This window comes from Coregonus clupeaformis, chromosome 18, assembly GCF_020615455.1.
Source record: "Coregonus clupeaformis isolate EN_2021a chromosome 18, ASM2061545v1, whole genome shotgun sequence".
In the NCBI taxonomy this organism is placed as follows: Eukaryota; Metazoa; Chordata; class Actinopteri; order Salmoniformes; family Salmonidae; genus Coregonus; species Coregonus clupeaformis.
In genome coordinates, this window is record NC_059209.1 from 39,565,289 (window position 1) to 39,580,720 (window position 15,432).

General features: G+C 44.7%; 1 protein-coding gene across 2 annotated transcripts in view; it reads right to left on the reverse strand.

Annotated features, from left to right (window-relative positions):
• The window catches only part of LOC121558076 (collagen alpha-1(XXVII) chain B), a 93,844-nt gene that overhangs the window by 15,698 nt on the left and 62,714 nt on the right, over positions 1-15,432 (reverse strand). For both annotated transcript variants that reach the window (XM_041871560.2, XM_041871561.2), the window contains exons 24-35: positions 15,303-15,347; positions 14,853-14,906; positions 14,081-14,134; positions 13,060-13,113; positions 11,726-11,779; positions 4,064-4,117; positions 3,501-3,545; positions 3,045-3,089; positions 2,727-2,780; positions 622-675; positions 465-518; positions 173-226 (exon numbers count right to left, since the gene is read on the reverse strand). In XM_041871560.2, the coding sequence (XP_041727494.1) occupies positions 173-226; positions 465-518; positions 622-675; positions 2,727-2,780; positions 3,045-3,089; positions 3,501-3,545; positions 4,064-4,117; positions 11,726-11,779; positions 13,060-13,113; positions 14,081-14,134; positions 14,853-14,906; positions 15,303-15,347 (621 nt within the window). The remainder of the gene's footprint in view (positions 1-172; positions 227-464; positions 519-621; positions 676-2,726; positions 2,781-3,044; positions 3,090-3,500; positions 3,546-4,063; positions 4,118-11,725; positions 11,780-13,059; positions 13,114-14,080; positions 14,135-14,852; positions 14,907-15,302; positions 15,348-15,432) is intronic.

Genomic DNA, 15,432 nt, shown 5'->3' on the forward strand with positions numbered 1-15,432 from the left:
TAATAATAATAATAATAATAATAATAATAATATAATAATATAATAATAATAATAATATAATAATAATAATAATAATAATACAATAAAATAAAAATGTGTATGTGACCAATAAGATTAGATTTTTACAAGAATCACAAACATTGGTAGAAGACGTGTGCTCTGGGGTACTCACCCTCTGTCCGATAAGGCCCTGCTCTCCGAGGTTTCCTGCTGGTCCGAGGGCACCCTGTCACACAGGTCAATAACACAATGAACAAATGGACGCTTTCCATTTCAATACACTGTGTGCAACGTACATAGACTGAATCGATTAATGGAAATGTGATTACTGGAAATGTGAATATGTCACTGAAAGTATTTAGTATTTTACCAGGATCCCCATTAGCTGTTGCCAAGGCAACAGCTACTCTTCCTGAGGTCCAAACAGTGAGTACCTTGTTGAGCATTAAAGAGTATAATCTTACCTTCTCTCCTGGTTCGCCTGGTAGTCCCCACTCCCCAATCTTTCCAGTTGGACCCTGTCAGAGAACAATTACCATTGATAATCAAATTCGGGGGCTAGGCATTGGGTACTGGAGCCAGAACTAAGCACACTACGCCATTTAGAATAGTGTAACTCACCTTCAGTCCCATCTCTCCCAGTGGACCCATAGTTCCTGGTGGCCCAGTAAGTCCCTATGGTGATAAGACAGAGCCATGGTATGATGTGATGACCAAGAGCCTACGAAGCCCTTTATATCCTAGTAACTACACTGGTAAAACTAAATAAGTACAGTGCGGATAAAAAAAGCAAATGTGAGTGAAAAAAAGGCAGCAAGAATAGAGTTTGAAAAAGACGTTGAGGATATACATGTGGATGGTGGAGATAAATTAATCTGGTCTTGAGATTGAGATCCAGTCCCTCTCCTGGAGTCTTAGAACACAGAGCCAAAGCTTCTGTATGTGGTGGAAACTATCCAATACTCACATAGAGCTGTCTGCAGGAAGCTCAGAGTAAATCATCTCATCTTACTGTCCTCTCTGTCTCTCTCCGTATTATTTTCTCTCTCTGTCTTTTTCTCTTCCCCCTTTCTCTTTCTCCCTCTCTCTCCCAGTTACATAATGCAGGATGCAGGTTTAGGCTTCCCTGGGCTGCTCAAGGAGATGCTGCACCATTTCAGGTGTCGGAATGAAGATGTACTGTAAAGACAAGTGCACACTTAAGTCTGTCCAATGCGTGGAGATGCAGTTATTTAGGCAAACTGCCCCTAGTCACCTCCTCTCTAAGATGTTGGTTGGGTCCAAAAAACCCTGATTTCAAGCTTGACAGATCCTAACACTAGGCAGAAGGAGTACCCAGCACCGACTGGACAGAGTAGTAGGCCAAACCCAGAGACAGAGAGTGAAGCCCAAGGAACGGTGTATGGAGATCTTATGGTAAACAGAGTTAGGAATAGTAATGAAATCAGACAGCTTCCTGGCTTGAAGGTGAAATATCATGCAAACCTGATGTGGCATTAAGTGTTGAGCTCTACAGGAATTTAAATATAGGAAATAACACTCATATCCCTGCCTGGGCCGGAGACAGTTAGGGCTGGCAGGGTAAAACAACAAGATGGCGCCTACAATGGTCATTTAACAAATGACCACCTGTCAGCTGTTCTGAGAATCTCTACATCAAAGATGACACCAGACTTTGATGCCCTTACCAAGAGAGGTGACCAGACCCATCGTTCACATTAAGACTCAGATAACCGTGACTGGCGTAGGCAAGGATTACAGTGAGGGAAAAAAGTATTTGATCCCCTGCTGATTTTGTACGTTTGCCCACCCCTGCCTTAGACCCTCACAAACTTCTACAGATGCACCATTGAGAGCATTCTGTCGGGCTGCATCACCACCTGGTACGGCAACTGCTCCACCCTCAACCGCTCTCCAGAGGGTGGTGTGGACAGCCCAACGCATCACCGGCCCATGCTGCCTGCCCTCCAGGACATCTATAGCACCCGGTGTCAAGGGAAGGCCAAGAAGATCATCAAGGACCTCAGTCACCCGAGCAACGGACTGTTCACTCGGCTACCATCCGACAGACGGAGACAATACAGGTGCATCAAAGCCAAGACCGAGAGACTAAAAAACGGAATCTATTACCAGGCCATCAGACAGCCATCACTAGCCGTCTACCAGGTGATGCACACTCACTCACACGACACAAGCTATCACACACACACACTCACAGCCAACACTGCTGTCCCATGTTATAGAGACATTGAACCACTGGTCACTTCCCGTTTCACACGGTGTATTTAAATACTGAATCCCCGACATAGCTTATTCTGATATTTCTACTACTGTACATTGTAGTTTAGTTACACTGTTTATACACTGCATATTTATTTATATACTGGATTCTTGACATAGCTCACTCTAATATATCTACTGCTTTACATACCATTCCTAGTATATCTTATGTAAATTCCCCCGGTGTACATATGTATAGATTGCATTTTGATACTGCTACAGTGCTATTTGGGTTGTTAATTGGATTCGTCCTGCCGTTCTTGATTTCTTGCCTTTTTTTCATTTATTTTTAAAACATTTTAATTGTTTGACATTTGACTGCATTGTTAGGAGCTAGTAACATAAGCATTTCGGTGCACCACTATAACACCTGCTAAACTGTGTACGCGACCAATAAACTTTGATTTGATTTGGGATTTGAAACTTTTAGAGATAAAAGGACTTACCGGCTCTCCTGCTATTCCTTTGGCACCTGGAGCTCCTGAGGGTCCTTTGCGACCCTGGAATATTACAAACCCATTGTAAGGAATGGAGATAGTTTAGTGCTTAGGGCACGTCCATTTTCTACTATATACAGTACATCCCACCCCTAGGCTAGTTGGTTTCGTTACACCAATACATTACTCTCACATTCATATATAAGTGTAATGTCTAACATGTTACACACAAGCCTCTCTTTTCCAATTGCTAATGGTTTCCGCCAACAGGTGTCCACCCTAGTCATGACTAACCTAAAAGAGCACTCTGTTAGCCCAATCACTTACTGGAAATCCTTTAGGCCCAGCTTCCCCAGGCTCCCCAATCTTTCCCTGGTGCAAAATAACACAGAAAGAAAAAGGGTGTAAAAATAATAAGCACATAATATTTCGGTGCATACTTTCCGTTGAAGCTTGCATCGATGTACAAACGGAGTACGCATTCGAGAAGTGCCCACCGTGCTCCGTTTTGCATACTTTGATTTGGACTCCACTCCGACACTCCCGTGCTCCAATTTGGTGCTCAGAGCAGGAAGTAGGTAGTATGCATTTTGAGAAACGCCCATAGTCTCATCGTACTATATTATTCATTACCAGGCATGGCAAAGTAAACATGTAAGGTAGGAAAGCCTATCCCCAAAGGCCCATGAGTTGGACACAGCCTATAACTGGGAAGAGTGGGAGGGTATGAGCAAAAGCTGTTATTAAAAACATAACGATCTTAAAACTGCTTGTACTACATACCATCTCCCCTGAGAAGCCTAGTTTTCCTGGTGGACCATCGGGACCCTGTAGAAAAACACATTTGGCAATGTCACTTACGGTCTTACTAACACACACACACACACACACACACACACACACACACACACACACACACACACACATACACACACACACAGATAGATGGACACAGACACACACACACAGACACGCACACACACAATACCCAAGAACTCTTGTCTTTAAGAATGCCACAAACCATTTACAATTGCTTTAATTAAAAGTTTCCCAAAGTTGGCAAAAGGAAATGTCCCTAAAAGAAGAACATGTCCCAGAAAGTGTCTTTCAGATGTTGAAAATAATCAAAGCAATAAAAGACTTGTGAACAAAGCCACATTTAAAAGTATTATATGGACATAAAAGTACCAAATTAAGGCACAAACAAATGTCGCATTGCAGTATCCATGTTTTCCATTGGCTGTGGTTGGTGTTCATTGGGGAATGATGAAGTCAAATTGTTCCGTAACTGTGGAGGTACATGCAGCAGAACAACCAACAGTGTGACCGCTGAACCCCATCCTCACCTTTCCTCCAACTGACCCCTTCTCCCCAGCTGGACCGTCGGGACCCCTTGGACCCTGTAGGAGAGAGAGAGAGAGAGGGCGAGCAAGAGAGAGAGAGAGAGCGAGAGAGAGAGAGAGAGAGAGAGAGAGAGAGAGAGAGAGAGAGAGAGAGAGAGAGAGAGAGAGAGAGAGAGAGAGAGAGAGAGAGAGAGAGAGAGAGAGAGAGAGAGAGAGAGAGAGAGAGAGAGAGAGAGAGAGAGAGAGAGAGAGAGAGAGAGAGAGTAATTCAATGAATATAAAGTGTCCTCTTCTTCATGTAGGGCTCTTCAGCCAGAAAGGCGTTTAACAGCAATAAATGTGCTCTAACATAAAAGTTTAAATGTTCCCACTTAAATGTTCCCATCCTACTGAAATTGTGTTAATTTGAGGATTTCCTTAAAAAAACAATTTCATATTTTATTTAGGCACTTCCCATGACTGTGGTGGGTACCGTGGTTACAGAGAGGAAAGAGTGATTATTGGAGACAGTTTTGAAAATACGACTGTGGTTGGAGACACAGAGGGAGAGGTGACTGTGGTCGGTGCTGTAAACGCTAGGGGTTTTCTCCTAAAGCCACTTGTGACCTATATAGTACAATGCACACTGACGTCTCTATACTGCTCCCATCTTCTTTCCATGATCACATGACCACAGTATTCAGCTGAACATTGGGGACAGTGTCACACAGATAAGCCATGACCTTTCAAAGTCCTACTGCTGACTCATTCTTCCTTTTCAACCAAAACAACTAGATATCAATGCCTGCCGAGAAACTCAAAATATAAAAGTGAACAGTTTCACACATTTTTCAATCATCTTTGATCTTGCATGGGTGCATAGAAGATAAAAAGCCATTCTGGCATGTTCTGTTTGAAGGAGAAAAATACAGGGTCAGTCATTTGCAGTGAACTAGCCTCAACGTTTGTGAGGAGAGGACATCGCTGATAGGACAGAAATGATAGGACATCACTGGTGGGACATCACTGATAGGACAGCAATGATAGGTCACTTATCCCCTGAAGAGTTTCAGTAGTCCAGTAAGTACAGTAAGATCCAGTCAGCCATCTGATTAGGGTTGGGCGGTATCCAGATTTTCATACCTTTATACCATTTCTGAATACGGTATTACTGGAAGTGCACACAAGGGGTGCTATTTCAAATTATTATTTTTAAAAACACAAAATAAAGGGATATTGATCCAGGAGGGGATTGAATGTCTCTGCTCTAACCAAGAAGCTTGATCTTGACATCTAGCCACTTAGTTAGCGAGTTAGAAAGCCAAATGCATAGCTGGAGCCCTGAGCTGGATATCATTTATTTGACACATCTTAGATTTCTTATAGTTCTACTTAACATACAGTGGGGAGAACAAGTATTTGATACACTGCCGATTTTGCAGGTTTTCCTACTTACAAAGCATGTAGAGGTCTGTAATTGTATCATATGTACACTTCAACTGTAATAATTGCGCCAACAGTTGTTGGCTTCTCAGCAAGCTGCTTGCCTATTGGCTCTCTGGTCTTGGCCATTGTGGAGAGGTTGGAGTCTGTTTGATTGAGTGTGTGGACAGGTGTCTTTTATACAGGTAACGACTTCAAACAGGTGCAGTTAATACAGGTAATGAGTGGAGAACAGGAGAGCTTCTTAAAGAAAAACTAACAGGTTTGTGAGAGCCGGAATTTTTACTGGTTGGTAGGTGATCAAATACTTATGTCATGCAATAAAAAGCAAATTAATTACTTAAAAATCATACAATGTGATTTTCTGGATTTTTGTTTTAGATTCCGTCTCTCACAGTTGAAGTGTACCTATGATAAAAATTACAGACCTCTACATGCTTTGTAAGTAGGAAAACCTGCAAAATCGGCAGTGTGTCAAATACTTGTTCTTCCCACTGTAGTTAGTTATAAGCAGTGGCGTAGCACACACCCCCGTAGGCCCCGCGAGGCGGGAGTGCCCCCAACCCCCCCGGTATTGAAAACATACCGTCGGTATTTCAAAATACCCCGGTCTACGGTATAAACAGTATATCGCCCAAGCCTACTTCTGATGTCGATAAACGACTTCATCCCATTGCACAGGACAGACTGTAACTAGATACAGTCATTCAGTTTGCTGAGTGATGCCGGTTCTGTACTCATCTCTCTCTGCTGAGTTCATGGGAAATCAACCGTCCTGTTTCTTTGGACCAGAGATGATCGTGACGCTGACTACACTGGTCCATTCTCTGCTCTGGCTATGGACGCCATGATCTGTTCTGCATCGTATCCACTCGACCAGACCATGCCTTTTTGCTGGACTTCTTCCTCTTCCATGCGCATCTCTGTGAATACTATGGCTCTTGGTCTTACAGGAAGAAGAGACTTGATGTATGGTTGAGGTCAAAGATTCAAGGTGGCCAGCATGTGTTTGGTTATTGTACACATAGGATTCGGAGAGATGCATCCCTTGAGGGCTGAAGAGTCATGGATAAAAATAACTCACACCAGGGGGGGTTAGAGTCAATGAAAGAACTGTATACTGTACTGTCATTGTTCCTCCTCCAGCCTCATTCAAAACCGCACTGGCAACGGCTGTCCAACCTCAACATACGCCAGCAAACACTCAAGTAACAAAGGAGGACTTGGACTGATGCTATATAGTAAATGGTCCAATCTGTTGTTACAGAAATGCTCTTACTATCCTTCTCTCTCAAACAGATATCTATCATCTCTGTTCCCAGTGTTGCTGTGCTACTGGCTAGCCTGGGTGCCAGTCTGTGTCTGCTCTCTTGCAAACTCCTTATGGGATTGCCATGCCATGTTTGGCTTGATACTAGGTTTCTGTATGTTCCTAGGCTTGATAATGGAGTTGGCAAGATCACAAACAGATCTGGGACCAGTCGGTGGTGGTGCTGATCTAAAAGATCTCACTGTCTGGCAAGGTTTGGGTAGATGGTGGTGTTGGTGGTGCTTTAATAACTGATCTATCTATATAAGTTATGGTTGTTTCACTTCCAATAATTTCTGCCTCAGAACCAGCTGGTGATCATTTCTAACATTAGTCTACTAACAGGCCTAGGCGGCCTTTGGTAACTGTCCCAATAGAAGACGCTGAGGGGTATTTTCCATTTCCTAATGTGTCTGAACTGAGTTTAATTGCATTCATCTTCTATGGTTTATTTTTATAAGCCTTATTATAATGTACTGCTATTCTAAGTTATTAAATATTCAATACGTGATTGCATAGAACATTAAATGAGTTATGCAAAATTATTCCATAATATGCCCATAATTATACCACTTATGCATATTAGAGGGATCAGTCATATGGTTGGATAGACCTGCAGTTAGTTAACCCATTATTCAAACTGTACAAGAAAGGGTTACCAAGGGTTATTTTGTAGTTGAAGTTGTGAGACTGTGCATTGTACTTTGGTGGTGTCATGATAGCAAATCTATAGTTAGCGTGCGAAGGTCTGCACAAGTTTCCATCCATAGTGATACTAGCTTGCATTAATTCAAAATGTAGCCATAACAAATGATGGTGTGTAGGGAACGTAGTGGATGCTCTTTGTTCTGCGGCAGCTGTCCCCAAAACGAAGACTGTCCCTGAAACAAAGACAGTTCTGCCAAGTTGTTCTGCAGGAGTTAGTCGAGGGAGGCCCCGCTCTCTTGCTTCCCCAGATGTGTCAGAGGAAGGCCCTCAAAATTGTCAAAGACTCCAGCCACCCTAGTCATAGACTGTTCTCTCTGCTACCGCACGGCAAGCGGTACCGGAGTGCCAAGTCTAGGTCCAAAAGACTTCTCAACAGCTTCTACCCACAAGCCATAAGACTCCTGAACAGCTAATCATGGCTACCCGGACTATTTGCACTGCCCCCCACCCCATCCTTTTTACGCTGCTGCTACTCTGTTAAGTATTTATGCATAGTCACTTTAACTCTACCCACATGTACATATTACCTCAACTACCTCAACTAGCCGGTGCCCCCGCACATTGACTCTGCACCGTTACCCCCTGTATATATAGCCTCCCTACTGTCACTTTATTTTACTTCTGCTCTTTGTTTTTCTCAACACTTTTTTTTTGTTGTTGTTTTTATTCTTACTTTTTTTTGTTTAAAATAAACGCACTGTTGGTTAAGGGCTGTAAGTAAGCATTTCACTGTAATGTCTGCACTTGTTGTATTCGGCGCATGTGACCAATAAAATTTGATTTGATTTGAGATGTTTAGTTAATTTCATTCTGATCTCTTTTGCATTATTGTAGCCTTTTCTGTAGCCTGTCAACTATGTGTCTGTCTATCCCTGTTCTCTCCTCTCTGCACAGGCCATACAAACGCTTCACACCGCATGGCTGCTACCACTCTAATCTGGTGGTCCCTGCGCGCACGACCCACGTGGAGTTCCAGGTCTCCGGCAGCCTCTGGAACTGCCGTTCTGCGGCCAACAAGGCAGAGTTCATCTCAGCCTATGCTACCCTCCAGTCCGTCGACTTCTTGCCGCTGACAGAAACATGGATTACCACAGAAACTGCTACTCCTACTGCTCTTTCCTCGTCTGATCATGTGTTCTCGCATACCCCGAGAGCATCTGGTCAGCGCAGCGGTGGCACTTGAATCCTCATCTCTCCCAAGTGGACACTCTCTTTTTCCCCTGACCCATCTGTCTATCTCCTCATTTGAATTCCATGCTGTCACAGTCACTAGCCCATTCAAGCTTAACATCCATGTCATTTATCGCCCTCCAGGTTCCCTTGGAGAGTTCATCAATGAGCTTGACGCCTTGATAAGTTCCTTCCCTGAGGATGGCTCACCCCTCACAGTTCTGGGTGACTTTAACCTCCCTACGTCTACCTTTGACTAATTTCTCTCTGCCTCCTTCTTTCCACTCCTTTCCTCTTTTGACCTCACCCTCTCACCGTCCCCCCCTACTCACAAGGCAGGCAATACGCTTGACCTCATCTTTACTAGATGCTGTTCTTCTACTAATCTCACTGCAACTCCCCTCCAAGTCTCTGACCACTACTTTGTATCCTTTTCTCTCTCGCTTTCCTCCAACACTACTCACTCTGCCCTTACTCAGATGGTAATGCGCCGTCGCAACCTTCGCTCTCTCTCTCTCTGCTAAATCCTTCTCCCTCCGGTCTCCTGATTCTGCCTCCTCGACCCTCCTCTCCTCCCTTTCTGCATCCTTTGACTCTCTATGTCCCCTATCCTCCCGGCCGGCTCGGTCCTCCCCTCCTGCTCCGTGGCTTGACGACTCATTGCGAGCTCACAGAACAGGGCTCCTGGCAGCCGAGCAGAAATGGAGGAAAACTAGACTCCCTGCGGACCTGTCATCTTTTCACTCCCTCCTCTCTACTTTTTCTTCCTCTGTTTCTGCTGCTAAAGCCACTTTCTACCACTCTAAATGTCAAGCCTCTGCCTCTAACCCTAGGAAGCTCTTTGCCACCTTCTCCTCCATGCTGAATCCTCCTCCTCCTCCCCCTCCCTCCTCCCTCTCTGTGGATGACTTCGTCAACCATTTTGAAAAGAAGGTTGACGACATCCGATCCTCATTTATTAAGTCAAATGACACCGCTGGTCCTGCTCACACTGCCCTACCCTATGCTTTGACTTCTTTCTCCCCTCTCTCTCCAGATGAAATCTTGCGACTTGTGACGGCCGGCCGCCCAACAACCTGCCCGCTTGACCCTATCCCCTCCTCTCTTCTCCAGACCATTTCCGGAGACCTTCTCCCTTACCTCACCTCGCTCATCAACTCATCCTTGACCGCTGGCTATGTGCCTTCCGTCTTCAAGAGGGCGAGAGTTGCACCCCTCCTCAAAAAACCTACACTCGATCCCTCTTTCTTTTCTCTCCAAAACTCTTGAGCGTGCCGTTTCTAGCCAACTCTCCTGCTATCTCTCTCAGAATGACCTTCTTGATCCTAACCAGTCAGGTTTCAAGACTGGTCATTCAACTGAGACTGCTCTTCTCTGTGTCACGGAGGCTCTCCACACTGCCAAAGCTAACTCTCTCTCCTCTGCTCTTATCCTTCTAGACCTATCTGCTGCCTTTGATACTGTAAACCATCAGATCCTCCTCTCCACCCTCTCCGAGTTGGGCATCTCCGGCGCTGCTCACTCTTGGATTGCGTCCTACCTGACAGGTCGCTCCTACCAGGTGGCGTGGCGAGAATCTGTCTCCGCACCACGTGCTTTCACCACTGGTGTCCCCCAGGGCTCAGTTCTAGGCCCTCTCCTATTCTCTCTATACACCAAGTCACTTGGCTCTGTCATATCCTCACATGGTCTCTCCTATCATTGCTACCCAGACGACACACAATTCATTTTCTCCTTTCCCCCTTCTGATAACCAGGTGGCGAATCGCATCTCTGCATGTCTGGCAGACCTATCAGTGTGGATGTCGGATCACCACCTCAAGCTGAACCTCGGCAAGACGGAGCTGCTCTTCCTCCCGGGGAAGGACTGCCCGCTCCATGATCTCGCCATCACGGTTGACAACTCCATTGTGTCCTCCTCCCAGAGTGCAAAGAACCTTGCCGTGACCCTGGACAACACCCTGTCGTTCTAATAATATAATAATAATATAATATGCCATTTCGCAGACATTTTTATCCAAAGCGACTTACAGTCATGTGTGCATACATTTTTAAGTATGGGTGGTCCCGGGGATCGAACCCACTACCCTGGCGTTACAAGCGCCATGCTCTACCAATTGAGCTACAGAGGACCACATTGAGCTACAGAGGACCAGTTAGTTCTCTGTTAACATCAAAGCGGTGACCCGATCCTGCAGGTTTATGCTCTACAACTTTCGCAGAGTACGACCCTACCTTATACAGAAAGCGGCACAGGTCCTAATCCAAGCACTTGTCATCTCCCGTCTGGATTACTGCAACTCGCTGTTGGCTGGGCTCCCTGCCTGTGCCATTAAACCCCTGCAACTTATCCAGAACGCTGCAGCCCGTCTGGTGTTCAACCTTCCCAAGTTCTCTCACGTCACCCCGCTCCTCCACACACTCCACTGGCTTCCAGTTGAAGCTCGCATCTACTACAAAACCATGGTGCTTGCCTACGGAGCTGTGAGGGGAACGGGACCTCCTTAACTTCTGGCTCTGATCAGACCCTACACCCAAACGAGGGCACTACGTTCATCCACCTCTGGCCTGCTAGCCCCCCTACCGCTACGGAAGCACAGTTCCCGCTCAGCCCAATCAAAGCTATTCGCTGCTCTGGCACCCCAATGGTGGAACAAGCTCCCCCACGACGCCAGGACAGCGGAGTCACTGACCACCTTCCGGAGACACTTGAAACCCTACCTCTTTAAGGAATACCTGGAATAGTAATCCTTCTACCCCCCCTTTACTACCACTGTATTTTGTCTAAACTAACACCTGACTTATTTCACCTGCTAGCACTGACTTGTTTAAAGAAATGTACTTATTGTGATCGAGATGTATTTGTCCCTGATTGCACTGACTTTGCTCACAGCTGCTTGTTTGAAGAAGTGTACTTACTGTGATCAAGATGTGGTTGTCCCACTGGCTATCCTGAGTTGAATGCGCCAATTTGTAAGTCACTCTGGATAAGAGCGTCTGCTAAATGACTTAAATGTAAATGTAAATGATGCTGAAGGAGTAAATCCTGTTCCTTACCCTCCTGCCTTTGGGTCCTCTGATCCCACCGAGACCCCTCGAACCGGCCGGACCCTGTAGGAGGAAGAACACACCACATTATATGAGGGAAGGCAGTAACGTTACCACACTCACTGAGACGAGTAGTAGGACTGACTAATGAGACTGGAGCTGGACCTACAGGATGCTAGTGAATGTAATTAATCCCTATCATGACCAAAGAGCTGATATCATGCCCCTGAAGTATATGCATTTAGTCATGCTTGCACAGGATATCCTATTGAGATGAAGCATGTCATTTTCAAAGGACACCTGGTCAGAAGAAGTTTAAGAGTATTTTCTACTATTAACACTAATGCACTCTGCTGCTGCAGTCTCCTGTGCAGCTTGCTAAAGCATCAACGTGTGTGATGTCAGTGCACGGCGTGAGGAGACTAAAGACATGTAGACATGCTATAAAGGTAAAGGGTGGGAGCTGCATTAGCTTAGCCAGAGGTGCTAAAGTTTACAGCTGGCATGGCAGTACTGAATAATCCTGCCACTTATTGAGTGTCTTTCTGTCACTCCCCATCAACATCAACAAAGATATGTGCTGTGGGGAATGTCTCCCAACCGCCTCTTGTGTGTACAACTGTCTTTAGTGTCTAAATGAGTGAAGATTAGACGTTTTAGTGAGGGTAACTATGTGGGCCTCGTCACAGACCATAATTGGCTATGTTTACGTAGCTGGATTCCAAACAAGGCAGGCAACAAACCCTTGAGGAGCCAGAATGAGTAGTAGCCTAAGAGGTTTTAAGAGGCTAAGTCTGACCTTTGAAGACAGTTAAACTAAACTCAAACAGACTCTATGCCAAGCTGCTGAATGTACCAAATATATTGATGTCTCGTTCAGTTTGTTTACAGCAGTGATGCCTTTCTTATAAATTCATTCTCCCATGCTGTATCCAATGCCAAACTAGAAACTATGATATTTTACATTTACATTTACATTTACGTCATTTAGCAGACGCTCTTATCCAGAGCGACTTACAGTTAGTGAGTGCATTCAATTTATGATAGCCAGTGGGACAACCACTTTTTTTTTTTATGGGGGGGGTGGAGGGTAGAAAGATGACTTGCTTCACACTCTATTTCAGAGTAGTGTTGGTGGGATGGGGTTCATTCTTGTAAATCTACAGGGCACAATAAGTTTAAAATGGTACCAAACGTTATGGGCCGGTTACCCGGACCCAAATTAAGACTATTCCATGGAATAAAAATAATCTCCACTGAAAGTTGTTTCTGGTCCAGGACTAGGCTTAATCTGTGTCCGGGAAACTGTCACTAAATGTGTAAAGCAAACAGGCTTTACTTACTGGTATCCCTAGAGGTCCTGATGAGCCACACTCTCCAGGAGTTCCAGGATGACCCTGACAGACAGACAGAACAACACAACACCATGAAGACATCCATCATACTTCAAACCCATTTAAAACCCCTTTCTAACATACTCTAATACTGACAGTGAACTGATAACTATTGACAATTGTTGGCTGTTCAACTGTTTTGATGTACTGTATTGTCTATTTTTAGACTGCAAGATGTGGCTGACTGGACAGTTTATTAGTTTAGGTACACTCTTAGAAAAACAGGTGCTATCTAGAACCTAAAAGGGTTTTTCTGCTGTCACCATAGGAAAGCCCTTTGAAGAACCCTTTTTGGTTCCAGGTAGAACCTTTTTGAGTTCCATGTAGAATCCTTTCCATAGAGGGTTCTTCTACATGGAACCCAACATAGTTCTACCTGGAACCAAAAAGGGTTATACCTGGAACCAAAAAGGGTTCTCCCATGGGGACAGCCGAAGAACTCTTTTGGAACCCTTTTTTCTAAGAGTGTACTGAGATCTGACATAACTGCATCGTACCTACTCTATCGCTTCTCAATAGCTGCAGCACTAAAGCGTGTGTTGTTATACAATCAACATCTTGAGTCAATATGCTGTGAAGATATGTAGATTCAAACAATATGGGGCCTCCAGCTGTTTGCTGCTGTGTGAAGCAAATATTCCTGCATTTACTATACTAGGTAATGAGTTGAGAGACCAAGAAGAGATATATAAATAACTAATTTGGAAACTTCTGCACATTTATATACAACATAAATGCTATACTTCTTACAGTGCAACCCAACATGGAGTTGAGCTGACTTACAGTATGACTTAACAAAATCTTAATTTTGTACAAGATGTACAAGCTATACATATCTCTTTCTCAGTCAGAAGGTTACCTATCTTAGTGCACCATTCCTCATCTCCAAGCCCCCAAATGACATCCTGTCCTACCCATATAGAGTTGAAGGCCCCTGGGAATAGAGACGGGGTCCAGACTTACTCCTTACCATCGCCCCCTTTTCCCCTGGCGGTCCAGGCAAGCCCATCTCCCCACGGTCCCCCTGGGAAAACCAACACAGCTATGAGGACCCTGGATCACATAGGTAGGACCAGGAGTTTTCCCTGTAGTTATTTCTGGTCAGGTCACAAGGTTAAAAATAAACGATGGTGCCTTAGGTACATAGTTAGCAGGGCGGCAGGTAGCCTAGCGGTTAGAACGTTGGACTCTAGTTCGAATCCCCGAGCCGACAAGGTAAAAAATCTGTTGATGTGCCCTTGAGCAAGGCACTTAACCCTAATTACTCCAGGTTTGCCGTTGATAATGGCAGACCCTGGCTGTGACCCCACTGTCCGAGGGTGTCTCAGGGGGAGTGGGATATGCAAAAAACACATTTCCAATTCACATGTGTATTAATACACACTTGCACATGTGTGAAATAGGACAAATATAAGCACCCACCAAATTATTATTATAATTCACATTTCCTGTTGCCTAAGGATTATTTTCTTTCTGTAGCCAACTGGCTCAAATTAAGATCCTACATCTGTAGTTATATCACAAGACATCAACAGGAAGCAACCCCAGCAGGCAAAACGGGTTGAAATGGCATAATTAATTTCAAACAGCTTACAACTGTTTGTAATAACGTCATTTCAACCATCTTTGCCCGCTGGGAAAGTAGATCAATAATACATCGGAATCTTTCAATATGAACAAAACAACAGTAAATGATTTGAAAAGTCTTCCTGTAATGTCTAATGCAAAGATACACAGCTAACCTTTTCTCCTGCGAGACCAGGCTCCCCAATAGGACCAATGAAACCCACCAGCCCCTGAAGAGACCAACACAGGAAAGCACACAGTCAAAGTCCAGTACTTCCACCATGACCTACAGAGCAGTGGGGCAACAGCAAAACACACAGACACACACACAGACACACACAGACACACACACACAAACAGACACACATAGACACACACAGACACACACACACACACACACAGACACACACACACACGACACACACACACACACACACACACACACACACACACACACAGACACACACACACACACACACACACACACACACACACACACACACACACACACACACACACACAGACACACACAGACACACACAGACACACACACAGACACACACACACATACAGAGTGAAGTATAAACAAACAGAGAGCGAGAGAGAGGAGAGAGAAAAGCCTTTACCCTCTCGCCAAGCTTTCCGACCTCTCCAGTTATTCCAGTCTCGCCCTACAGCAGAATACCAAATTAGCATTTCATAAAAAGATTCAAAACTTTTTAAAGTTCAGATCAGTCAGAGAGAACATGCTTAGTT